The 27899-nt window shown below is 40.3% G+C and overlaps 1 protein-coding gene across 1 annotated transcript in view; it reads left to right on the forward strand.

Annotated features, from left to right (window-relative positions):
* Positions 1–1328: 1328 nt before the first annotated feature.
* The window catches only part of pkn3 (protein kinase N3), a 32208-nt gene continuing 5637 nt past the window's right edge, over positions 1329–27899 (forward strand). Inside the window, exons 1-19 of the mRNA XM_085280578.1 lie at positions 1329–1627; positions 4554–4830; positions 6079–6248; positions 6963–7086; positions 8146–8297; positions 9085–9304; positions 9488–9646; positions 11052–11161; positions 15694–15837; positions 16025–16100; positions 19891–20041; positions 21627–21717; positions 22245–22306; positions 22717–22786; positions 23062–23153; positions 25851–26027; positions 26109–26171; positions 26268–26344; positions 26599–26741. Coding sequence (XP_085136704.1) covers positions 1607–1627; positions 4554–4830; positions 6079–6248; positions 6963–7086; positions 8146–8297; positions 9085–9304; positions 9488–9646; positions 11052–11161; positions 15694–15837; positions 16025–16100; positions 19891–20041; positions 21627–21717; positions 22245–22306; positions 22717–22786; positions 23062–23153; positions 25851–26027; positions 26109–26171; positions 26268–26344; positions 26599–26741 — 2379 coding nt within the window. The 5' untranslated portion in view covers positions 1329–1606. The remainder of the gene's footprint in view (positions 1628–4553; positions 4831–6078; positions 6249–6962; positions 7087–8145; positions 8298–9084; positions 9305–9487; positions 9647–11051; positions 11162–15693; positions 15838–16024; positions 16101–19890; positions 20042–21626; positions 21718–22244; positions 22307–22716; positions 22787–23061; positions 23154–25850; positions 26028–26108; positions 26172–26267; positions 26345–26598; positions 26742–27899) is intronic.

Here is a 27899-nt window from a genome sequence, read left to right on the forward strand (position 1 = left end):
ATTCTTTTCTGTGTGAGAAATAGACACCAGTGCATGATCATTGATAGTGACAGGATGAATCTGAGTGTCTGCGTTATCCCTCATAATGGAGCTTCTAACTAAAAAGTGAGATTGTGAGTGGTGTACTGATGAAAAGGTGTAGTCCCCGAGAGTGGGGTGATGTGAACGGCAAACATTGCAAAGACCAAAATCACACATGTATTGTTTGAGAATGTTTGTAGACTGCCAGTTCAAGTTATGAAAGGGTTAATCAACATTTGGCCCATATATACTAGTGATACACAGATCCATATTTTCAATATATAAATAAAGTATTATAAATATACCTTTTGGATCTGTAATAGCTTTGTGAATTTTATGTATTTTTTGTTACGTAATATGGCTACGCCTCTTTGTTTCCAGTTGTTTCTCTGCCATTTAAGTTTAGCTTGGTCTGCGAGTCCTGCTTTTGGGTCCCACCCTTGCCTGCCACACAGAGAACCCTGACAGTGTGTTTACAGATGTTTTGTTCATACAGTATGAATCTCATGTAGAAAGGGAATGTCTGCCTGTAAGTCATTTAACTAGTTAGTAATTTTAAGCCACTTTTCCCTGGAACTAAGTCCACGTACATCCCATGCGACAAACATCAGTGTGGCGATGTTTAAACTAACTGGTGGTGTGGTACATGTTTATTAAAGGTGTGTGTTTGTCGATCTATCTTGTATGGTTGTATGTTTCTGTGCTGTATATTGGTGTTTGTATGGCTGTGTGTTGCTGTGTGTGTATGGCTGTGTATTTGATTAATCTGTATGTTTATGTGGCAAATTGGAGCACTGAGGACAGAGCATACATAATTCTGAGCGCAGAAAGAGAAGGGAAAATAAAAAAAATAGTTTTATAAATTAAATATTTCTAAAAGAAATTAAATACTTTTAAAACTATCTGCAGATGAGTTATATTGCTCTTTTTTCATTCTTTCAGTTATTTGTAAATTGAAGTGTGGCACCTTAGGGTTGAGCAAACTGCAGCATTCATACACTGTAGGTAGAAAACCACCTGAATAAAGCTCAGCTATTACAGTGGTGTTAAATAAATTAAATGCATAAAATAAAATAATTTAAATACATTTGTTAATTTGCTTGAATCTACAGAGAAGTCGCTGTCTCATTGTTTTGTATAATGAAATCTAAAATTCAACAAATGTGGAGTTAATTATGCTATTTCCATTACACCTGTATACATACCTACCTGTAAACTGGGTTTTGCAAGCCTACCTCAGCTGGCGACTGAATAATTAAATGTGATTGGTTCTTGCAGTGTCACTGTCATTACTGACCGCCAACCAATCCGGCCGCCGTCCCGTGACGTCAGGTTCTCCAGGAGTCTCCGTTTAACTCGATTCAAACTTCTACTCAGATTTGTTTCTGTGATGTGCGGCACGGAGAAGTGGCAGGCCAGTCTGTGAGCATATCCAGCAGGCGCTGAAGTTCACATGCCGATGTGAAATTAATTAGAATAGACGTGTCAGTCCTACCTGAGCCATTTCATCTACTTTCTGACCCGAAGAAGAGTGTTGGCGGCCAGAAACGGACAAACGGTGTCCACGACAGACCTGACAGCCATCATGTCAGGTTTACCGCTAAAGGTAACGCTGAGTAACGCTTTTTCATTCTTCACGCTTTAGTTCAGTGATCACGGAGGCAAGAGTGCCAGAGTTAAAGGTAGTTAATACTACTTGTAGCCGACGGTAATTGCTTCAGTGCTTAACAGGTTCACTGGATTTTCCTGTTTGTCTTGTTTGCTTCTCCTCGATAAGTTAGCTAATACCTCAGGCTGGGTAGTTATCACACAAATGCTTCAACATAACCAGCAAAAAACGAGCCGGTTTCACACAGAAAAAGACCACAGCACCAGAGCTGTCTGAACTTCTTCGAGCTTGTTGTTGTGGCTACCTCATAGTTTCCCAGGCTTCAGCTTGGATTTTCTTTCTTTCTTTTTTTAAATTGCGTCCACTGACACTTATTTTAACAGCATTAAACGATTTAGCCATTTGTTAGCCTAGTTATTATAAAATCCTTTATTGAACGTTACTTTATCTTTAAAGCCCAACACCATCGCCTAGGACTTTTGAAAAGTTCTTTTAGTTTTGATTGACATAAGGTGTGGTGTGTCTGTTCACGAGCAAAAAGCCATAGAGCTGAATAGCCTGGTAGTGCCTAACACAAAGGACACATCCTCAGCTTTTTTTTTCTTTTTCTTTTTTGCGACTTGCTACAGCTGAAAGAATGAGTAATGATCAAGTAGTTATTATCGGATTATAATTACGCCGGGTGTTGTTTGGGAATTTGTTTCATATTTTAACTTTTCTGGGCTTTGTTATCACTGGCTATGATATAGCCAGAGACACTGTAAGGATTCTGAATTGAAGTCTATCTAACAAAAAAGAAACAGAACTTCCTAGAAAAACACAAGCTTTTTATTCCATTGTGACCATTTAAATTACATTTCCATTTATAAAAGTGTCCAGAACATTTTTTCAGAAGGCCATGCTGACATAGAGGGCCATTCACTGAACCCTGGAACTACATACTTGTGTAATCAACTTAAAATGCTGTGTCAGTTTTTCAGTTTAAATCTTTCCAGTTGTCCTGATCACAATTTGTTTGATCAGTAGCATCACAGAGGCTAATGATCAAACAAATTGCATTATTTTACATATCTTTACTTGTATGTCTAACTCAGACGTCCCTACCAATGCAGGACAGATGTGCATCACTCCATACAGAAAATATTGGGGTAGTGTGTACTATTTATGAACAAACACATTGTTGTATACATGGATAGCTGTAGAAAAAAATGTATAATTTGAGACAGTCTCTTTGTAGGATCATGAGAGCCTGCTGGAATATTCATACCAGAGTAATGAGTAAAGCAGCATAGTGTACAGGTGTCAGACAGACGCTGTAAAGTAGTTTATGATAGAAATAGAAATGTTTTTGTTTGTTTGTCTCTTTGTTGAATTATAAATTAAATAGCAGTACAGATTAATGACAACCCATTCCCTCCAGATTGTTTCACATAATACATACAGGCTTTCATTGGTTTACTGGGAGTGCTGTTCGGCCTGTTAGGACATTATGTGCTTGGATGGACCATGTGCTTGGTGTCAAAAACTGCAAGTTCTCTAGTGGTGAATTAAGGCTGGGTCCAAAAGGCAGCAGATTCCTGTAAACTCCATGTTAACGGTTTAATCCAAACAATGTTGGCCTCTGGACATTTCCCCCCTTAGTATGAGGGTAATTAAAAAAATGTATTATTTATTTTTATATTATTAACTCCTGTTTTTATATGTGAGGAAGTTGGTTAAAAAAATCCTTTGTACAATTGGCACAAATTCCTTAAGTCAGGAATTACATTGGAAATTTATTCAGATTCCCATTGTGGTGACCCCTTGTGAATAAGGAATAAGCGAAATGTAGCTCTCATCCACCTGGATACTGTTGAGGCTTAAAGTTGTTGTGTGCCCTCGCTAATTAGCAGGTGTGCTCACACAGTCAGTTTTGGCTGATAGCATTTACTTTGCTAGATTTCATCTCTGCTAATTCGTTACTGAACTTGACCTTGGACAGTATTTGTGCTCCTTGTGCCCTATGAACCATTTATAATATTTGGCAAATAATATGGCCTAGTGTCCAGTACAGATGATTCTGCATTAGTGTGGCTGACTGAAACTGTCATTTCACTAACATGGCACTTATTTTAGATCAAATGTTTTGCCATTGTTTGAACAAAGCAATAGAAAGGAGTTCATGTTTTCATAGAGGTATAAACGTATCCTGAAACTCATAATAGGAGATTGGAATGGAAGATTTGTCTTTAGTAAGGCTCACTAATTTTTGCCCATAAGAGGGAGCCATTGTGTCATTCGCTGTTGTTGATGCAGTGTTGGTCCAGATTGATGCTTTTGGTTAGCAGCCTTATCAGTTTTTTTCTGTTTAGCCAGGTGATGATTTTCATTTCGCTTTGGCTGCGCCAATCAGGTTATTTTAAACTAATTTTATTGATTCAGATTAAATTACATTATATAGTTTAGTGTAATTGCATTTTCTAATTGTTCGGCTTTGTACTGCTGATGATTTTCCAAGTTCTTCTCAGTAGCATTGGCCTGTGTCGCTGTGCTTTTCTTTACTGCTAAAATTAGCTAACAGTCGGTAACAATACTGTAGTATTTAAAAAAAAAAAAAAAAGTTGTATGAAGTCTTTCTAATACCAAAATCTGAAGAAGAATGCCTCTTCCCTCTAAAAACAACATGGCAGCCCAACTTCTGTTTGAGTTGCATCTGAACATTCAAACACTTCATACCTACTGTCACACCTACTGCTTCCCCAAATCACTTGGTATGTACACATATTTCTGTTTAAAGGACGTAATCAAGAAAAACAACTGATTCCTAGGAAGGGAAAACCTAAAATAGGAGACATTGGCATGTTTACATCATACATTTAGGACTGAATATCCTTAATTAGCAGTCACGCCAATAAGAGACTGAAACTGTGTTATTGTCTTACAGAATGGGAATCTGAAGAATCTGGAAGAGTGGGATATTCTTGACCCAGAGTTTCAGCAGCGTTTGGAAGCTGCTCGATCAGTGCTCCGGCAGCAGATCCAGCGGGAGCTGAAGATCAAGGAGGCAGCCGAGAGGCTGCGACGGGCAGTCACCAACCGCAAGAGTGCAGCTGATGTGGAGGGCCAACTTAAGGCCTCAACCCGCAAGCTGGAGAAGCTGCACTGGGAACTGCAGGAACTCAACGCAAGGTCTATGGCCACACAGAAAGACAGTGCCATAGGTAACAAAATCTTTTTTCCCTTCATGTAGAAGGAGGAAAACCAGTAAGAGTACAAGTCCATTTGTTTCACAGGTTCTGTTGCATTTAACAAACAGAAGACAAGACCTTAAAAAAGGGGGGCTAGAACAAGGTCAGCAGAATTCCAATACAAACCCAGATCCAGTTTCTTAACATAGGTTTGACTGTTGCTGACTCGTGTTATGGATGTTAATTAGAGAGAACAAAAAGGGAGTCAAACTCTTAACATTGTCAGTATCTCATTTCTGTCGCTAGTTTTCACCCTTTTTGAGGTTACAAGAGCTGTTTTCCATTGAAGCCAGTATAAAAACGTTGGGGTTTTATAAGACCAGAATGGATAAAAGCTACCATCATCCTTGAGTCACACTCCAACATTTTCCTATATAAACTGATTCACATAAAACTTTTTATACAAATAATTAGGACTTTGGTTGAAACCACCACACTGTAAATGACTTGTGTTGGTATATTATGAAAACTATATTTTATATGTATGCACTTTGCCCTAAACCTCCAGGTTCATTGATTAAGGTTAATCTTTAATATACTGGATAAAAATAAATAAAGCAGCAGTGCAGTCCTGTTGTCAGATATTCACATAGTGACAGAAAACATGAGGTATAAATTGTTGGAGAGACGGAGGGAAAGAAATGCACGATTTTGTAACACTTCAGACAATCTATTGTTGTAGGACCTTGACCTTACAATAGAAAGTGCCTTGAAGCAGCTGTTGATGTGATTTTTGATGCTATATAAATAAAATTGAATTCAATAAAATTGCATCAGTGATTGCAGTAAAGGGCGCTGCAGCACACACAAGCTGTTACATGTGGATGTCAGCTGGGCTGCACTGCTATCCACAGAGAGCATAATGTTTAGAAACCTTTCCATCTGCCCCTGGGAGCTCCATGGGGACTGCAGATTGAAAATTTGATTCATTACCCTTCTTTTTATGTGAGAAGAATGGTTTCTTTACATAATGTCATAAACTAAGCAAAATCCCAACATGCTTAAATCAGAAAAATTCTAAGCAGTGTATATAGGCCCCCCAGACAGGACACGTCGGGGATGCTGTGTTTTATGCTGTATTTGTCTTAACCACCACTTTTCTAAGGCCACTATACTATACAGAGATAAATCACTTGATCTGAAGTTGGTATCCATCTAATATTTATCTTATTTGTATCCTAACCCTTTATACAGCCTGTATGTTTTGTTTTTTCCATGCAGGTCACTTAGAGGAAGAAGACGACCTGTCAGGAGAGACATGTCAGTGGGAAGAGGTCACATCACCACTGGACAGTCGAGTCAGAACACTGAAGAAACAACTTACCATGGAGACCAAGGTCAAACAGGGTGCTGAGAACATGATCCAGACTTACACTAATGGCTCATTTAAGGTATTATACAACATGACCTAATTTATGCATAGCACAACACACAAAGCCTCACGAGTACCACTTTACACTCTCTCTGAGTGGCTCATGTGGTAAATTGCTGTTCCATGTAAAACTTTTACAGTAACTGAATACATTATTAAGAGGAGGATTAGACTTATAGCACTTTGCCAGATGCCTTTATGAATTAGAATTTCTCACTGTGCAGAATAGTTTGTATTTTTGTTAACAAGGTTCTGCCTTTCTTTATAACTACTCTTTATGAAGTCATTTAGAGATGTTGGTTCAAATTTAAAACTTTTATACATTTAAAGTTCGAAGTAAGGCATTCTTATGCAGACATTTTGACATATTAGAGAAGGGGAATGGACAGCCTGGGCGTAGACCAGGTTAATTATCAGTCTAATTATCAGGCTGTTGAAGGCAAAGAGGGAACTAATACTGTTAAGCACCGTGTGTAAATCCTTTTGGAATGACTTAGTTTCTTGTATAAACTGGGCAGAGAACATTATACCATCTGAGCTAAATCAAAATGACAGATCAAATCGTGTGCCTAACACATATCACAGTTCTAACCTTTCCTGAAAAAGTAAACTTCCCGTGTGTGTGTGTGTGTGTGTGTGTGTGTGTGTGTGTGTGTGTGTGTCCTTTAAGTTACTTTCTTTCTCTTGATCAGAAGTTCTGTGTTGGTTTGTAATTGTTTGTTTTATTTTCCAGGACAGAAAGATGCTCTCTGCAGCCCAGCAGATGTTGCGGGACAGTCGTACTAAAATAGAGCTGCTGCGCATGCAGATTGTTAAAGTCAGTCAAGCCAGAGATGGAGAGGAGGATGGCAAATATGGTAAATCTTATCACTCACACACGTACTGTTCTTGTATGGGCAGTGTTTTCACTGCAGATATCTTATACTGACGGTTTGTCTTCAGTATGTTTCAATAAACAAAATGAATGTGAAACATAATGGATCAAAAATGACTTGAGAAAATATCAAATTTATATTGAATGCAAATGAATTTGTATTCTGTTCTGTGTCTTATGGTCTTAAGTAGTTGGAGTGTGCTTAGATGTTATGGAAATGTCTGTGAAGGTTCTTAGTCCTCCAGGTCATCGTAGTCTAAGGAGCTTGGAAAGAAAAGCGTTTGGACTTCTTTAAGTTAGGTTAGAGTCCCAGACCCAGCCACACACTCAGACACAAACTGGTTCATCCCAAAGACAAAACTCCCAAACACAAAATTAACAACGTAGTGTATGCGGTGCAGTGTAGTGAGGAATGCTCAGACCTCTACATTGGAGAGACCAAACAGCCACTTCATAAACGCATCTCACAACATGGAAGAGCCACCTCAACAGGACAAGACTCAGCTGTTCATCTGCATCTAAAGGTCAAAGGTCATTATTTTGAGGATGCCACTGTTAAAATTTAGGACAGAGAAGACAGATGGTTTGAGATAAGTGAAAGAAGCCATCTATGTCAACTGTGAACGGCTCTCTTTGAACAGAGGGCGGTGCTTACGACATCAGCTGTCTGCCATCTATAATCCAGTTTTGAGATCCCAGTAGAGATCTCAGTAAATCACATGATAAGGTGGGGCTACATCTCACAATGGGTTCACCTGAAACCTTCGCTGATTGTGAACCACACCCATTTTCAGACCTTGGCTCAAGTGATTATGCAGAGGATCAATGGGGGGGTCCATGATCCTCTTGGGGACTCTCCATCAATTGCTCTTAGAGCTGAAGCTTCTCGGATGAGAGGTGAAATGTCCTAAAACAACTTAAAGAAGTCCAGATGCTTTTCTTTCCAAGTTCCTTAGACATGTTAATAATTGATATTTTACTAATTTTAGTACAGTGGTGATTACTGGTGGTGGTGGTGACTGTTTTGTTCATCTGCACTAAGGTCATTCTATGGAGATGATCAGTCCTGTGGAGCTGCGAGTTGCTGAATTAATTCACCACATGAAGATTGAATCAGCTGTAGCAGAAGGAGCCAAAAATGTGGTGAAGCAACTGAGCGGGCATAAAGTCCAGGACCGCCGAATACTTGCAGAAGTGGGTACCAGCTGGAATGTCTTCACTTTCACCAACCTAACAGCTACAACAAGAACACGATGGCTATAAATAGTTAGAATGAACATTTTTGAACTACAGTTGAGTTCAAGGTGACCTTCACAATATATTCCACAATATGTAGAACTGCCCTGGGATGGCTGTGGCTCGAGTGGTAGAGCAGGTGATCTACCAATCACAGTCAATCCCTGACTCCTAGATACTGAAGCCTGAATTGCCTCTGATGCATTCATAAATGTGTATGTGTGTGAATGTTTGTTAAATGCACTTTACTGTATGTGTGGTTTGAGTGCTCAAAGTGAGTTGAGAGGTGCTATAGAAAAACCATTCCATTCACTATTTGCCTTGATTTATTTGTGCAATATCTCTAAAATTAGAAGCATCCTTTGTCAGGGTGATACTGAAGCACACATATACATGTTTTTTTGTCATTTAAAACACTTATGGTCAGTTTCATGATAGATTAGATCAAAAAACTACTTTTGTTTAGTAGTTGGATTAGAAGTGAACCCAAACAATTGGGTATTACTGGTTTTTCAAATTGTGTTCATATTTACAGTCTATGTCTATGTACAGCTCATGTTTTTATGATATTTTTGCATAGTGAGCAGATTACAATACACATTTCCAAATTTCAGTGCGTAAATATAAATCTGATTACATGCATACATACAGATTGAGATATAATCTGAACTCCATATGTTTGCAATTAATTGCAACATAATTATTAATATTGTTGCATCAGAGATTGCATTTCTGTATCCTTCAGGCCCAGGCGCGAATGCAGGAGTCATCTCAAAAGGTGGATTTGTTGCGTCTCTCGTTGGAGAGACGTTTATGTGAGCTGGCTCATGATCATCCCACACATGCTACCATTAAAGAGGCTTTAATAGTAGGCACCTCACCTTCTTACGGCACTCCAAAGAAACACTCCCAGGCTCCAGCCTCTTCTTCATCTTCATCCTTCTTCAAACCAGCCAGTCTAACAGGTTGTTTAAGTCTGCTAGACTCTTTTAAAGCAAAATTTTGATAGTCATTTTATTAAATAACCGTTCATAACAACATTTAAATTTAAAATGTATTTTTTTTTTTTTTACCTGAAGCAGCTTTCCATTGAATTTTCAGTAATGTTATCCCAAGTAAGAACTAATGACTGAAACACTTTTCCTTAGGTCGTTTGGAGGTATGTTTGATGGGTTGCCAGGACCTGTTGGAGTCAGTTCCAGGCCGTAGTTGTGTGACCAGTGTCTCAACCACCTCTGGGAGCATCTCGGATATGAAGTCTCTGAAGGTACGAACCGGACGCAGTGCCAAGGCTGAAGACATTTCCTGTAAGTCAACTTTTTTTTTTTTACTTTTTTTTTTTTTTTTTTTTTTTTTTTTTTTTAGACCTTTTAATTTTCTTTGTGTCATAAAATGCAAAAATCCAGTAATGGACACTTAAACTAACAAGTAATTGGTTTCAGAAATGGTAAAACTGACAAGACGAACATTTTTGTATTTCAATACAAACCTGAAGTTGTAGTCGAGTATTAGCTACATTTCCATTAGATATTTTGTCCCAGTAACTGAAAGGTTCTTTCAGACTGTAGGTTATCTGGATCTAGATATCTGTCTCTCTGTGTTAGCCCTACGACAGGCTTGCAACCTCTCTAGGGTGTTTCCCGCCTGTCACCCCATTGTAACTGGGAGGGGCTGGATTAAGTGGAATGAATGGATGGACTGTACACAAAACAAACTACTCCTGTCCATTAGGTAGCTGTGCTGGCGGGCGTGATTAAGGATGCCATGCAGGTGCGTCAACCCTCCCTGCACGGCACCGCAGACCACGCCCGCCTAGTTAAAAACACGGGGACTCAGGGGTTGGAGTGTTGTGGTGTGACAAATATTGAATAAAATGGCTCAAACCTATGATCCCTGGACCCACCGTGTCTCATTCACACCACAGTAGCTATTATAGGAATTATTGTGACACAGTTCTGTACCAACTGTAAGTGTGTTATGCTACAGTTGGTGGTGATTTACTGCTTTTCAGAAGAAAAAAAGAGGTGAACAAAAGCAGCAACGCAGATTCAAAACACTTGAAGGATACACAAAAACAATCAGAATCAGAATACTTTATTGATCCCTAGGGGAAATTATGTTGGTTACAGTGCTCCAGTACAAACAGTAACAAAAACAGACAATACAAGTAAGAAATACAGACAGGCTCAAGGTTTTTTCCACCAAAATTGCAGGACTGAAAATAAGCAAAAGTATTTTACAAGCTCTGTAGACATGGCCAAATCTTTGCACCATTTTAATTTCAGTCAGCTTCCAGCCACTCAGAAATGTTTGGATCATGGCAGTCTTGTGGGTTCTGCTGCCTCTTTAACTCTGCAGACCCCACCCAAGAGTTACTGAAGTTTAGGAGCATTTCCGTGGGTAACATAATTCATACTAAAAGTAGTTTTAATCCTGGTCCTCATGACCATGATCTAAATTATTTACATTTCCTAGTTCCTCGTGGAGACATTCTTCGGCGGTTTGTTAATCTTTGAAGACTTGATAATATGAGTCTATTTCTTACTGAGGTAGATGTTTCTCCATATACATTTTGAAAGATTTCTAAATTGCTTGTTTTCCTGTTTTTATGACATTAGGTCTAAGAAATGTAGTAAGCCCTGAATTTATGGTAACTTACAGGTTTTCGTTTTGATTAGTTTTCTGACTGCATCTGTTTTCTTTGTTTTTCAGCGGAGATAAGTGCAGTGCTGAAGGTTGACAACAGAGTAGTGGGGCGCACACAGTGGAGACAGCTGGGCAAAGAGGCCTGGGGCCAGAGCTTCAGCATTGAACTAGAACGGGTCAGTGGCTGCCATGTACTTGCTTTAAGGATTATTTCAAATCATCACTAATATATTATGACAGCGTTAAATTAGTTAGGTTTCAGACTACACGTGCATGCAAATAGGTTATTCTCTGTCAAGAACAACGCAGCTTTGAAGAAAGTGATTTGCACCTGCACCAAAATTCAGTTGATTGTGTCTTTGCCCATTCTCTATCTCTTCACCAATTTCAGGGGATTTGGCTTGGTAGTTTTCTTTGTTTTATGAAGAAAAAAAAAAAATCTTGTTCACAGACAGCATGGGATCTCAGCTTGGTGAAGGAAAGAAGAATCTTTTATCCTCAGATTCACAGCATGGGCTTATTCTTCTCCAACTCCACAGTTCACTTCTTTTCTTCTTAGCGACTGCTGGAGTAGCCTTCCATGTGTCGCTTTTTAATATTAACGATATTTATTCTCATCAAATTTCGTTTTAGCTCCCTTTAAACCAACTTTGTTCTGATTGACAGAGACTACATTACAAACTGGAATAACATGAAAAATAGTTAAAAAAGTAGTTGTTGCCCATTCTTTCTCTATAAAGAAAGTTTGAACCGTTTGTTTCCAGTGTTTCTGTATTTATTTTATTATAAAAGGTGAGTGTATCCAGAAAAGTAGAACTGCTTATTTATTTATATAAAGCCAATTTTTGTTTAGTGAATCAAGGCAAAAAATCCTGATAATTCAACTCACTGTATTTTTCTTGCAACTGTCATTCTGTAAACAAATTTGTCCTTGTGAAGAGTCAAATTTCAGACATAAAAATCATTTTAGAAGCAGAATGTGTGATGTGTAAAAGTACCTTTTTGTATAATGTTTAGGACAAGAATTCACACAGTTTTCCTTTGCGGTCAGAGATATTGTATAACCTCTTCATACTAGTAGTCAGAAGAAACGAAAAAGATTTTCTGTTACTTGCGTAAATACTTATTCCTCCCAGAGTCGGATTGTGAGGTCTTTTTTTTTTTCCCGAGGCACTGGCACATATAAAAATCGGATCCCGAACTGACTCAGACCTGAAATCATGCTGATTTTGTGTCTAACAAAACATGAGATAGTCAGCCGTGTCAGAGTCCTCTTGTAAATAATTCCCCTCGCCCCTGTGGGCGGTCTTTTGTTCCTTCAAGCTCTGTTCCTCTACCAGAGGCCTGAGAGTTTGAGGGTCCCTTGGGGTATCTTTCCTGTTCCTAGGACTGCACTCTTGTGGACAGAGATCTTGGATTTTGTTCCTGGGATCTGTTGGAGCCACTCACCTAGTTTGGGAGTCACCGCACCTAGTGCTCCGATTATCACTGGGACCACTGTTACCTTCACCTTCCACATTTTCTCAAGCTCTTCTCTGAGCCCTTGGTACTTCTCAAGCCTCTCGTGTTCCTTTTTCCTGATGTTGCTCGTTACATCTGTCACTACAGCCATCTTCCTCTACCATGTCCAGTTGGGTAGCCATCACTATTTTGTCCGTCTGCATCTGGAAATCCCACAGGATCTTAGCTTGGTCATTCTGGACCGGGGCGTCTCCCATTTTGACCTCGGGACTTTCAGGCTATACTCTGCACAGATGGCCACTTGGTTATGGCGGTCCATTTGTGCTGGATTGTCTCAGGGGTAACTTTACACAGCCTGCACCTGGGGTCTTGCCTGGTATAGACCCCAGCCTCTATGGATCTTGTGATTAGAGCTTGTTCTTGTGCTGCCATGATTAAGATAAGATAACCTTTAATAGTCCCACGTGTGGGAAATTTGTTTTGTTACAGCAGTGCACAGTGCAAAGTTACATAGAAAAAAATAAACACTAGAATAAGATATCAATAAGATACTGCACACAATAGAATAGAATAAAATACTATATACAATTGAATAAAAATTGAATACAAATGCTATATACAATTGAGTATAATACAACGATCCCAGAAAAGAGTATTGCACTTAGTGTTATTGCGCATGTGTGGATGCGTGTGTTTGATCAGTTGAAGTCTTTGTTGTGGAGTCTGACAGCAGTGGGGAGGAAAGACCTGCGAAATCTCTCCGTCCCACATCGTGGGTGCAGCAGCCTGCCACTGAAGGAGCTGCTCAGTGCTGTCAGAGTCTCCTGCATGGGGTGGGAGATGTTGTCCAACAGGGATGACAGCTTAGCCACCTTTCTCCTGTCACTCACCACCTCCACTGGGTCCAGAGGGCATCCTAGAACAGAGCTGGGCCTCCGGATCAGCCTGTTTAGTCTCTTCCTTTCCCCAGCAGAGATGCTGCCACTCCAGCAGACCACACCGTAAAAGATGGCTGAGGCCACCACAGTCATAGAAGGTCTTCAGGAGTGGGCCCTTCACTCCAAAAGACCTGAGTCTCCACAGCAGGTACAGCCTGCTCTGCCCTTTCCTGTTAGTGCCTCTGTGCTGTCGTTCAATTTAGTGTTGTCCAGCCACTGGTACGATTTCGGGATGTCAGCCACTTCCTGTATCTTCCGGTAGTATATACCATGCAGGGGCCTGCCCTTCCATGATGGTTCTTCCTCTTGCTCCTCTTTCTTGCATTTCTGCTGCCTGAGTTAGTCAGTCGTGGCCATCTTTTTGCTGATGAACTTGTGGATGTTCGTTGTCTCATCCTGGGCTGTGGTGCTGACACTCACCAGTCCCCGGGCTCCTTCCTTTCGATTAGCATACAGTCTCAGGGTGCTGGACTTGGGGGGGAAACCCTCCATGCATGGTCAGGAGCTTCCTTGTCTTGATGTTAGTGCTTTCCGTCTCTTCCTTTGGGCAGCTTATTATCTCAGCAGGGGTACCTGATCACGGGCAGGGCGTAGGTGTTGGTAGCATGGATCTTATTCTTACTGTTCACCTGACTTCTCAGCACTTGCCTGACCCTCTGTGTTTTTGTTGCAGCTTTTCTAGCAGCCTCTTCATGGTTCGCATTTGCTTGTGGTATTACCAGGTACTTGTAGTTGTTCTCAATGTTGGCAATGTTGCCTTCTGATAGTTTGATCCCTTCAGTTCTGACTACCTTCCAGTTCTTTGTCACCATCCGACTACACTTCTCCAATCTGAACGACATGTCCTTGCTGGAGATGCTGGAGATGCTGAAGGTGTGGATCAGTGAATCGATGTCTCATTTACTCTTGGCATACAGCTTGATGTCATCGATTTAGGGTAGGTGGCTGACAATTGCTCCATTCTGTAGTTGGTACCCGTATGTAATCTTGTCAATGATCTCACTGAGGGGTCTCAGGCTTGTGCAAAACACCACTGGGGACAGAACATCTTCTTGGTAGATCCCCACACTTGATGGCGACCTGTTTTATGGGCTTCAAGTTGGCCTCTAGTGTCATACGCAACATTCCCATTGAGTTCCTGATGAAGGCTCTTGGGGTCCTGTTGATCTTGTACTGTTCAAGGCATTCGAGGTGTGGGTCATTGAGTCATAGGCCTTCTTGTAATCAATCCAGGCAGTGCACAGGTTGGTCATTCTAGTCTTTCAGTCTCAGGCGACTACTCTGTCCTCCCTTAGCTGGTCTTTTGCCCCTCTGGTATTCTTGCCAATTCCTTTCTGTGCCCCACTCGAGTATTGCGCCATGTGCCCGTTCAGCTTAGCTGTTTTGATGCCTGACAGCAGCTTCCATGTGGTACTGAGGCAGGTTATTGGCTGGTATTTGGATGGGACTGGACCCTTCTGAGGGTCCTTGGGGATCAGGACTGTCCCGCCTTCAGTAAGCCATTCTGGGTGTCTCTCATCGACTAGCAGCTGTTTCATTTGTACTGCCAGATGCTCATGCAGTGCAGTGAGCTTCTTCAGCCCTACTGGCTGAAGAAGCTCACTGCACTGCATGACATGGTTCAGGGGCTGGTGCTGTCCAGCTCTTCATACTGGAGACCCTTTCCTCGAATTTCTGCCACTGTGGTGGCCACTGGACCATGTTCAGTGAGGTTGCTGCGGTCTGCTCTTAGATCCACTAGCCACTGAGCATTGCCTGTAGGACTATGTAGCTGTGTATTCTGGAATTACCTACAAAATGTTAGGCAGAAGGGTTTTGTGTTGTGGCTGACTGGTGTAGATGACTAATAGGAAAAACCTCATAATAAAAAAATAATTTTTAAATGTAGGTATGTATAATAAATAATCACTTGACCATAGTTGTTTGAGTGAAGTTGTTTTTTTATTGTTCTATTTCATCTTGAACTCATGAAGTTCACCAATTTTCTTTCTAACTGTCGCGTCCTAAAGTAAAATATCTTATTACCTTACATTTTAACATTTCCAAATGTTAGTTGATTACCAAATCTGTCTGTCTGTTTCTCTCAAAATTCGGGGTTTTTAAGTTTAATAAATTGTAAATGGTAAAGACTAAGAATGACAGTGAGTGAAACCTGTTTGTAGCTATTTTGAAAACAGAACATCCCTCACACCAAATGTAATAATTCAGAAACAAGAATCAATGCAAATTAAATATGAAATGAGGAAAATATCTGAATTGTAATCCATGTGTGTGCACATACGTGTGCATGTTTCTGTGTGTTGGTCTAGTCCAGGGAGCTGGAAATTGCTGTGTACTGGAGAGACTGGCGAGCATTAAGTGGAGTGAAGTTCTTGCGGCTTGAAGACTTCCTTGATAACCAGCGACATGGCATGTGCCTCCAGCTGGAGCCGCAGGGCGTTCTCTTTATTGAGGTTCTCCTGTTCATATCTAGTCTTCAAACTGTTTATTTACCTCTGTGGCATGCATAGACCGTACATAAAAGATGGACATGGCCACAAGCTTAGGTTATGTCATTTCAGAGGGGTATCCCATGGTTAAACACATGTACAGTATAGATTCTGTAACTGTATCCTGATCGCTTTCTCTGTTCATTTCCAGGTGACATTTATAAATCCTGTCATTGAGCGTCCCTTCAAGCTCCAGAGGCAGAAGCGAATTTTCCCTAAAGAAAAAGGTGGCACCAATTAATATTTTTTCCATTTTTTTTTAATTTTTAATTTTTTTTAGATTTGTTGATAAATGTCGATTTATCCTTGACCATTTCAGTTGTTATCAGGCAGTTCTTGAATGGAAAATCTGATCATTTTCTGTTTATTGCATTTGATGCTAAACCTTTATCTCACCCTTTTCATACTGATAGTAATTACATAAATAATGCAAAATGAAACTTCATTATGTCCACAGTAAGGATACTTATTTTGTGACTGCTCGTTTCTCTCAGCACTGTTTTAAATCTAGAACCTCTGAAACAATTCTTGGATGCTTTCACAATCTTTCTTACTTAGAATTGCTATAGTCTACTTCATCTCCTCTTTAGCTTTGACAGATAGACATAAAATGTTGCTCCTGGTGTGTCTGTGCAAAATGTCACTACGATAAGAGCAGCTGGCAGGTGTCCAATGATGGACAGGTCAAGTGGCTTTTATAGCATGCCCTACTGGGTATGGATATACAATGGCATATCAGCTGAGCATTATGTGTGCTTTGATATCAGCTGATCTGTAGGTTTTGTAGCCACGCTGTTTTATGTGCACACAACAAATCAGAAACCCTCTGGTACCAATTGTTTTTTAAATATTACTAAGCAAATGTTTAGAGAATATGGTTACATGTACTGTATTTCAAGAAAAAAAGACTATTTGAGAAGGAACACTTTTTCTTTTTTTTTTCTCAGAGTATTGCATCTCACATAAACTTCTGACATTTTGATCTGGTCAGTTAAATGGCAGCGGTGGGTGTTAATCACTTTCATCTGGTTTGGTGGTAATGAAATTAATAACAGGTTCACTAGAGGGGCAACAGAAGACAACCCCAAAATCAGGAATGGCTTTACAGATGGAGACCCGCTGACATTTTTCCCTCTTCATTTTTTCTGCATGTTTTTTGAGTAATTTTGCTTTTGGCTAGGCTCAGTGTCACTACTGGTGTCATGAGGTGATACCTGGACCCCTGCATGGGTTGCACACGTGGTCCAACTCCTTCAGTATGGCACATCAATACATGTCATTACCAGAAGGTTTGCTGGTAACAGAACAGTCTTAAGAACATAGAGGTGAGTCCTGGATACAGGCAGTTACTCTAGGAAAGCTGGACAGGGCTGTAGAAGGCTAACCCATCAGCAGGACCAGTATCTGTGTAAGGAAGAACAAGATGAGCACTACCAGAGATACAAAATGACCTCCAGCTGGCTGCTGGTGTCAGTGTCTCTGACCGAACAATTAGAAACACCGGGCCTTATAAGGTCATGAGGGAGGGCTGACATCCTCACGTGGGGCATGTGGACTCTGTCTGCCACACTGGAGCCATTTACTATACAGGGTGGGCCATTTATATGGATGCACCGTAATAACATGGGAATGGTTGGTGATGTTAAAGTCCTGTTTGTGGAACATTAGTATATGTGAGGGGGCAAACTCCTCAAGATGGGTGGTGACCATGGTGGCCATTTAGAAGTCGGCCATCTTGGATACAACTTTTGTTTTTTCAATAGGAAGAGGGCCATGTGACACATCAAACTTATTGGTAATGTCACAAGAAAAACAATGGTGTGCTTGGTTTCAACATAACTTTATTCCTTCATGAGTTATTTACAAGTTTCTGACCACTTATAAAATGTGTTCAATGTGCTGCCCATTGTGTTGGCTTGTCAATGCAACCCTCTTCTCCCACTCTTCACACACTGATAGCAACACCGCAGGAGAAATGTCAGCACAGGCATCCAGTATCCGTAGTTTCAGGTGCTGCACATCTTGTATCTTCACACCATAGACAATTGCCTTCAGATGACCCCAAAGATAAAAGTCTAAGGGGGTCAGATCGGGAGACATGGGGGCCATTCAACTGGCCCACGACGACCAATCCACTTTCCAGGAAACTGTTCATCTAGGAATGCTTGGACCTGGCACCCATAATGTGGTGGTGCATCATCTTGCTGGAAAAACTCAGGGAACGTGCCAGCTTCAGTGCATAAAGAGGGAAACACATCATCATGTAGCAATTTCAAATATCCAGTGGCCTTGAGGTTACCATTGATGAAGACTGGACCCACTATCGTTGTACCATATATACCACACCAAACCATCACTTTTGTTGTTCCAACAGTCTTGTAGGGATCCAGCCAATGTGGGTTAGTGTCAGACCAATAGCGGTGGTTTTGTTTGTTAACTTCACCATTCACATAAAAGTTTGCCTCATCACTGAACAAAATCTTCTGCATGAACTGAGGGTCCTGTTCCAATTTTTGTTTTGCCCATTCTGCAAATTCTGTGCGCCGATCTGGGTCATCCTCGTTGAGATGCTGCAGTAGCTGGAGTTTGTAAGGGTGCCATTTGTGAGTAGCTAATATCCACCGAAGGGATGTTTGACTAATGCCACTCTCCAGTGACATGCGGCGAGTGCTACGCTGTGGGCTCTTGCTGAATGAAGCTAGGACAGCCTCTGATGTTTCTTCATTAGTGACGGTTTTCTTGCGTCCACATTTTGGCAAATCCAACACTGAACCAGTTTCACGAAACTTAGCAAGCAGTTTGCTAACTGTAGCATGGGAGATGGGTGGTCTCGTAGGGTGTCTTGCATTGAAATCTGCTGCAATGACCCGGTTACTGCGTTCACCAAATATCAACACAATTTCGATCCGTTCCTCACGTGTTAACCTCTTCGACATGTCAATGGCTGCGAACAAAGAGAAACTTGTAAATAACTCACGAAAGAATAAAGTTACGTTGAAACCAAGCACACCATTGTTTTTCTTGTGACATTACCAATAAGTTTGATGTGTCACATGGCCCTCTTCCTATGGGGGGGGGAAAAAAAACAAAAGTTGTATCCAAGATGGCCGACTTCTAAATGGCCACCATGGTCACCACCCATCTTGAGAAGTTTGCCCCCTCACATATACTAATGTGCCACAAACAGGACTTTAATATCACCAACCATTCCCATGTTATTACAGTGTATCCATATAAATGGCCCACCCTGTAGATTACCAGAACTGGTGCTTTGGGGTTTTTACAGATTCCCATGTAGGTTCCCATGTGGCAGATGTTAAAAGGATTTGGAGAAGCCATGGAGAACATTATGCTGCCTGTAACATTGGTCAACACGACTGGTTTAATGGTAGGTCAGTAATGGTCTGTAGAGGCATATCCATGGAGGGATGCATAGAACTCTACAGGCTAGGCAAGGACACCGTGATTACCTTTAGGTATCAGGTTGAAACTCTTGGACTCATTGTCACTGGTATAGTGGGTCCTGGGTTCCTCCTGGTTCATGACAATGCCCAGCCTCATGTGGGGAGAATATGCTGGAAGTTCGTGGAAAATTAAGGAATTTATTCCTTTGACTGTCCCCACACTTGCATGACTTAAATCAAACATAATACCTCTGAGCATGTGGAGGCTATACAAACTGCTGAGTGCCATTCTGAGTTACTGCAATAAAATTTCAGCCTGCGGCATCGTTGTTTTTTTTTGTTTTGTTTTTTCACTTTAATTTTTGGGGTGTTTTTAAATTCAGCCCTCTGTACTTTCATTGCCATCAAACAATGTGGTAACCTTTCATTCATAATACATTATTTATTCCACATCAGTGGAGATATCCACATGGCTTCTTTTCCCATTGAGATCTGAGGTGTTTTCAAAGTTTTTTGAGCACTGCATTTTCTCTTTACATAGTATTTGCTGCATGTAAAACCTTTTCAGTCATGTAGCTCAGATTTAATTTTCTCCCATCATTCCTGCTCACAGGGAAGCACTTCCTGCGTGCCGCCCAAATGAACATGAACTTTGCTGCTTGGGGCCGTTTGATGATGAGCATCCTGCCTCCTTGCAACTCACTGGAGCCCATGAGCCCTCCATTAGCAGCGCCCAGTACTACATCAGCTCTTTCACCAGCACAGTAAGGCTCTGTGTTGTGACCCAGAAATATCTCTTTGTGACATCTATGAAAGAGTGAAATAATAAGTTGTTTGCTTTAGGCTGTTTTTCTGCTCATATTATCAGACTAGACAGATTAACTTGACTGGAAGGCTGAATCTAATGTTATCACTGGACTGTATTTGGAGTGGTTGTGTAATGTTATTGAAGGTTATAAAAATGTGTGATTCTATATTTTCTTGCTCTCCAAAAAAACCCTGTGCAGACATACAAGAAAAATTAGTGGGGGGAAAAATACACAGCAACAAAAACTTACACTACAGAAAGAATACATACATGATTGTTGGTAGTTTGTTTTTGCAAGGGTCATTTGACCAATTGAATGAGAAAATGCTCATAGATGTTATAAAGAGAATTTAATTAAGATTTCATTAAAAAAAAATGAATATAGTGCCAAATCACAACAACAGTCGCCCCCAATAAGGACCTTACAATAATAGAGAGGAAACCCCATTAATCAGATTTAAATTTAAAATTCCATGCCCCCTTCTAGCCCGCTAATGTGTTTCTCTCTCTTCGTTGTTGAAAAAATGTAAAATTAAGTCTCCATCTCCTAATAAATAAGTGTTTCTAAAGCCTTAGGTAGTACGAGATTTGCTCCATTAGTCAGATTTCCCAAAGTCTATCCAACCACATGTGATAAGTTGGAGTGTCGGCCTTCAGCCGTCTAATTGTAATGCATGTAATTGCTGCCACCAATAATCTTCTTTAGCCAAATTTTGGTGAGCGCACAGAAAACGTTCTTCCAATATCTAACTCTGCACATGGCCAGAATATATGTATGCAAGTCCCAGTATGTGTACCACATTTTCTCCAGCATGTATTAGTGGCGTGGGCCGTTCCATTTGAATTCTCTCCAAGAGTTTGAGCTTGTTACCCTGTATGCTCCGTTGCAGATTTCCTTTTTACTTGTAATGTAGTATTTGCAGTTATAAATTTCTCACCCCCATTTTCTCTGTAACTTTTTCCCACTCCTCGTGTCACATTAAGACATTTCTTAATTTTAAATAGCAGAAGAAGTCTATTGCTGATGTTAAGCTCATCTTTTATCTGTTTAAAAGATGCTATCCTTATGAGGTTGGTATACCTTAATCAGGATTTATTCAGCTCATGAATGGAATTGTTTTGGGCAATCCAAAAGAATCATGTCGCATTTTACTCATACATTTAGATATAATTCAAATATATTTATATACTTAAAGCACTCTGCCTCACATCATGTATGCCTTTGACTGTGGGAGGAAGCCCTCACAGACACATGGGGAGCATGCAGGCTCCACACAGACGGAGATGGGTCTACTTTAGATTAAGTACCGCTTGTAATATAGACCTGTTTTCGGGTTTGATCTGATTTCTGTTGTATTAATATGAGACAAATTTAATATTTTTTTTATATTTAATATTTTTCTTTTTTCTAATGGCTCGCCCTTTTTGTTTATTGAAGTTTGTATCATTTTTAATGATTTATTTGTCAGTTTCTTAATTCAAGACAATAACTGCAGAATGGTACAGTGTAATAAACTATATTTTGTTCTGGTTTATTTAAGAGAACCTGAAGTAATGAGTCTGAATTTTGCTGAAGAACCACCAGGCAGATCTCCACATTCCATAAGAAAGAACAGTAAAAACTCCCCACTGGTAAGCTTCCCGTCTGCGTGACAAATGAATACAAACACTAGATGCATTTGTAACGTGTTTAACAAAATAACTAAACTAATCATCTATGGTCCGAGGAGGCAACTGATTAGTCCAGTTTGTTACCAGGAATATTCAAAAAGTTATGGATGATTTGAATGAAAATGGTTACAGTACTGGTGCATGGTTCAATTCAGATGTGACAACCTTTTGGAGTTAATCCAGTTCTGGATCCAGGAATTTATGGAAAAAATATTTAGTATTGTGAGAGATGAGAAAATCTGAACTTTGGCGTCATATCTTTACAAATAGATATCAAATTGAAGTAATAAAAACTGAAACGTATTATCATAATGTTTTCTAGAAAGTATCCTAAAGTAATCAGGGTTGGGATCAGTCTCTTTTGAATTCATGGATGGTGTGGAGGGAATTTACAGCTTTGGCTCGCATACTGCTCTTGTTTTTCTGTAAGGATTCACTTTCTGTCAGTTCATCTATTTTCTGTTTTGCTAAAAAAAAACAAAAAACAGTCTTCCAATGAGAACAAGAGTCCAAAGCCAAAGAGACAACCGTCTGTTCTTCCACCTACACTGTAAGTCATACTGATTTATTTTTTTTCTTAATGTTTGTGAATTTGTTAGGTTTGATTAGACAGTTTTTGGGTACTCCAGATCACCAACCCAAGATTTTATTTCCTTCTGTGAAATAGGATAAGTAAAAATAAACCACACTTAACTTCCTGTGGTTCCAGTTCTAAAGTAATATACATCTAAAGGTTCTGTGTCGATATGTGTAGATATTCTGTGTAGATGAAATATTTGAAGATGTTCGTTTGGGATCCAAACGGAAGGTTCACGTCTCAGTAACATAAATGTTTGAAGTTTGCTTCTCTAGTTTCTGGTAACAAAGACACTGATTTTTATTTATTCTTTTTTTTTTCTCTGAAATCAATGAAGGAATCTTTCAGGACATAAACATGTGCACTTTTGTATCCTCATGCAGGAAGGATAAAGGGCTTCAAATAGAAGACTTCAAGTGTATTTCAGTCCTAGGGAGAGGTCACTTTGGAAAGGTATACATTAAACTTACTTTCCTATATTTGTAAGGCAACAGTGGGACTGCAACATTTCATTAAACATGGAATACAATTTATATGCAACTATTGCAATGTAGTGATTGCAAATCTGAATTCAAATCTCAGTGACCTTGACCTCAAAGCTAAGGTCAGAGATCAAGTTTTTCTGAAAATCCTGTAAATCAAGAAGGAAGACACCTAGGATTTTCTAATTTATACCATGTGTGCATCTACTAAGCCACATTACTTCTGTTTCTTTTATTTGATGCAAGGTGCTGCTAGCAGAGTATAAGAGGTCAGGTAAAATGTATGCCATCAAAGCCCTGAAGAAAGGTGATATTGTGACACGTGATGAAGTTGACAGGTATGTAATCTCATCTCGTCTTCTCCAAAATGCTTTGACTCTAGTGGATGGTGTCTTGGACATGTTCCCAGTGCTTGATGAAATTAAACCTTTTCTTTTCCACACCTAGTCTCCCTATATGCATGTCTACGTTCTTTATGTCCCTAGCTATTCCATTTTTTCTTTGCTAACCTTGTCCTTTGAAAACTGGTTGGGGATGAAGGAAGGGAGACGGGAAAAAAGACATGCTGTGTAAAAGAGCCAGAGATAATAATAATTACTAATGATTAAATGCAGAGAGGTGTATAAACACATAGTAAGTGAAGAGGAAACGCTCAGTGCATCATGGGAATCCCCCAGCAGTCTACGCCTATTGCAACATAACTAAGTGAGGATTGAGGGTCATCTGATCCAGCCCTAACTATATGCTTTATCAAAAAGGAAAGTTAGAAGCGTGATCTTAACAGTAGAGATAGTGTCTGTCTCCTGAATCTAAACTGGGAGCTGGGTCCATAGAAGAGGGGCCTGAAAGCTGAAGGCTCTGCCTCCTGCTCTACTTTTTAATATATTAGGAGGATTTAACAGGGAGCCAGTATGGATGAAATACGCTCTCTTTCCAGTCCGTGTCAGTACTCTTGCTGCAGCATTTTGGATCAACTGAAGTCTCCCATCTCTTTCAGATTGCATCTAATCGACCTGTATGCATCTTCCTCCACTCTACATCGTCCTCTGTTCCTCCCTCTTTAAAAGTAAAAAAAAAAAAAAAAATCAGTTAAGGGCTGTTCATGAATAAAACTAGTGCCTGTGTAACCCAGGTTATATTTTGTAGTTACAGTGTACAGATGCCTTCACAAGACAGTCAAAGTTATTGTTTTGAAAAGAAGCCAGCTAAAGGCTGATTCAGTGATTGTGATTGTGCCCATTACAAACTTGGCTGGGCAGAATATAGGGTTTAGCTTTCTCATCTAAATTACACGAGTGAGTGAGTGAGTGATGGATGCCAGTTGTGGCAGGGAATGAAAGAGAAAATAATAAAGTGAGTTTTAGACTATCGGTGCAGTGAAATTCTGTTAAAAGTTATCCTTCAGAGCGCAGTTTCAGGGTTTAAAGTTACTTTACTTTAGAGTTTGAGTAAATCTCTGCAATGGTTAAATGCAGGTGTAGGAATCTTGGGAATGCATTAATGTAAATGAATGCACACACAAAGAGAGCCAAACAAACATGCTTGTGTATGTGTGTCCCTCCTCCTGCACAGAATGGAGCAGTCTCTCTAGAGAACAACTTTTAGGTAAAAGGCAAAATGTGAGAACTGCTCAACCACACAGCATCAGACTTTGCATGCACCCACCATTTGCAGATTAGGTGAACAGCTGTTGAGCTAGATGAAGAACAGACAAAAAGATTTATCAAATAGAATACAAATTATAATTTTAATGAGTGTTCCTGCATGCTGGAACGTTATCCCTTTCTCCCAGTTTGTTTTTTTCAGTGTCTCTTTGCTCGCCTCTCTTACCCTCACCCCCAGGTAGTCACAGCCGACCCTGGTTCTGTTGTAAAAGAGTAAAAGGAGATGTAAAAGTAATTAATGCTTTACAGAATGGAAAAGCTCCTTGACTGAATGGATAAGGACCTGAATTTTATAAGATAATTTAGGACTGACTAAAAGTGCCTCTCTCAAATATGTATCTCCACTCAGCAATGACAGGCTCCCTCCCAAGGTCATTGTATACAGCAAATATGTCATTGATCCTTAAAAAGGATAAAACCCCCTGACAAGTGTGGCTCTTATCGCACAATTAGCTTAATCGAGGTTGACAGCAAAACCTTCATCAAAATCCTGGTAAAAAGGCCTTTGTAGTTGGTGAGGGCTTGGAGGTCTCCACACCTGGTGGGGGTTGTTATCAATGAGGAAGCTGTCTGTCCTCCTCCTGTAGGCCTCCTTGGCCTGTTGGATACCTTCCTCAGGTTGGCTGTGGGAGCGCTGTACATGGAACTGTCCCTCAGCCTGAAGGCTGAGTTACGAGTTCTGATCCGTGCCGGTACTTTACCCATCATCCAAGGTTTTCGGTTATGAAAAACAGATGGGTTTTAGTCATTATCACATTCGCCACACAACACTTAATACAGAAAAGGACAGAGTGAGTGCAGGTTTCCAGGTCCCGCTGTTCGAAGATGGAACAGGCTGTTAGATCAAAACAGTCCTGTAGCTGGAGGCGAGTGTCATCTGGCCATGTTTTAATGACCCAAGTGCTTGGAGGACTGAGGTGGATGTAGGTAGGGATAAGGAGCAAAGAGAGCAGGTCAGATTGTACTAGGCGGGGGAGGGGTGTTGCTCTGTAGGCCCATTTAATGTTACTGTACACATGGTCTAGTGTCCCGTCCCGGCTGTAGTAAATCTCTGATTGCAGCTCCTCCCATTTTGTTTATGAGGAATCTCACGTTTGGTGAGGAAGATGGATGGAGGTGGGGGTTGTGTTGTTGTTTTTGTAGCTCAATAGCCAGCCGACACAAAAAGGTGCACAGTATTTGGGAGCGCTTCGCATCTGCATATTTCTGTCCCCATCTTTAATTACCATATATCAGTATGACGATGATTACTCTGACCTGTGACATCTAAAGATTGAACTGCAAGGGTCTGAATAGAGTTAAGACTGTTGGAAGGAGATGATGGGTATTAATATGTCACTTCTACCACTGTATCTGTGTGGTCATGTTCAGCCTCATGTGTGAAAAGAGGATCTTTGAAGTGATCAACTCCTCTCGTCATCCATTCTTGGTGAACCTGTACGGCTGTTTCCAGACTGCAGACCACGTGTGCTTTGTGATGGCCTACTCGCCCGGAGGAGACCTCATGACGCACATTCACAACAGCATCTTCAATGAGAGTCAGGCTCGGTGAGCTCATGTTTTTTCTGTAAAACCTGCCGCTACAATCCAGGATAGTGCTGTTATTTCTACCACTTCTCTGATTTTTAGGTTTTTCTCCTCGTGTGTGCTTTTGGGTCTAGAGTTTCTCCACAAAAACAAAATAGTTTACAGGTGAGTCCTTTCAAGGCAATTTATTACTATGTCCTCGTAACTATGAGCTGCATGTCAGGAGCATGAGGCATCATTTTTTCTGTTTGTGTCATTCAGAGACCTGAAGCTGGACAATCTGTTGATGGACGCAGATGGCTTTGTAAGGATAGCAGATTTTGGCTTGTGCAAAGAAGGTAAATAGATTTCAATTTTATTTTTTTGTTGAAAAATCAAACTGTGTGGTCTCTGTATCTTCAGTGCAGAAAGTCAAAGCTTTAGATTTTGTGTTTTGCCAGATTTCAGAACTCTATAGTGTTTGTGTCAAAGGCTATGAATGTACATGGATAGTTTGTAATTAATCACTCACACTTATATGCATGAACAGTACCAACTAAACAAGTATGTAATCAATCCCTGTCGTCACTCTGTGACACTTTACTGTGCATAGAAATGGGCCACGGGGATCGCACATCAACCTTTTGTGGCACACCAGAGTTCCTGGCTCCAGAGGTGCTGACAGACAGCAATTACACCCGCAGTGTGGACTGGTGGGGGCTGGGGGTCCTCGTCTATGAGATGCTGGTGGGGGAGGTCAGTGTAAACCATAGACTGTATATAAAGATGCACCGTGTCATAAGGTTGCAGGAAGAAAAAGGTTTGAATTTTTTGGGGCAATGTCCACCTTCACCTTCAGTGTCTGGTGTAGACCTTCCTACACATTTCCATTCATTATTGATCACTGCATTACTTTAAAGTAATCTTTACTCATTCCTCCATACAGAAGAGCTTAAACACTGATGTTACCTCACATTTCCTCACATGAAATGCTTTGTTAGTTCAATTAGCTTTTCCTGTTAGACTTTGCTGCCAAATTGCTAAATTCAATGCTCTATTAATGTTGAAAAATCATCCCAGCTCAGACAAACCAAAATTCCTATATTAAAACCATGTTTCAGAGATAGGATAAAGTCATGTTTAGACTTTATCCTAAAGCCAAAGTCTAAATATGACTTTGGCTTTAGGTCTGGAGGTAAACCAGGTCATCTACTAATTGGAAGGTTGGTGGGATGATCCCAGCTGGGAACATGAGTGTGTGTTGATAGAAAGCATTTTGGCGAAGAGAAAGTTCTTATATAAATGGATGAATGAGGACATTAAAGTAGGGAAAAAGGTGCTATATAAGAACCAGTCTATTTAGACCAAACATGAATTATTATTGTAGGGTCTTGATCTTACAATATAAAGCGCCTTGAGGCAACTCTTGTGATTTGGTGCTAAGTAAAAGAAAAAAAAATCTGAAAAGAAGTGAATGCTGGACTGTTTATGGACAACTAACAACCATTTGTATATACAAATGTTTATATAATTACAGTTAGGTCTGTACTTTGTTGGACAAGGGTACTATTGATAGTCTTGCCTCTCTACACCATCATATTGGATATTCGCATGAAAAAAAAAATCAACGTGAATTCAAAGTGTTACGAAGGCTTAACCAAATCCCAACAATCAGGTGACCCCCCAATGAGCAGCCACTTTGGTGACAGTGGGAAGGAAAAAGTCCCTTTAACAGAAAGAAACCCTCTGCAGAACCAGGCTTAGGGAGGGCCAGCAATGTGCTGCAACTGGTTGGGTTAAGGGGAGGAAGACAGGACAAAAGACATGCCATGGAGAAGAGTCAGAGATAAATAATACCCAACTATTAGATGCAGTGTGGTGTATAAATACACGGTAAGTGAAAAGGGATGAAAA

Source organism: Mchenga conophoros, linkage group LG7 (assembly GCF_057382185.1).
Source record: "Mchenga conophoros isolate Kocher_MC1m ecotype Shallow Benthic linkage group LG7, M_conophoros_male_GT1.1, whole genome shotgun sequence".
Classification (NCBI taxonomy): domain Eukaryota; kingdom Metazoa; phylum Chordata; class Actinopteri; order Cichliformes; family Cichlidae; genus Mchenga; species Mchenga conophoros.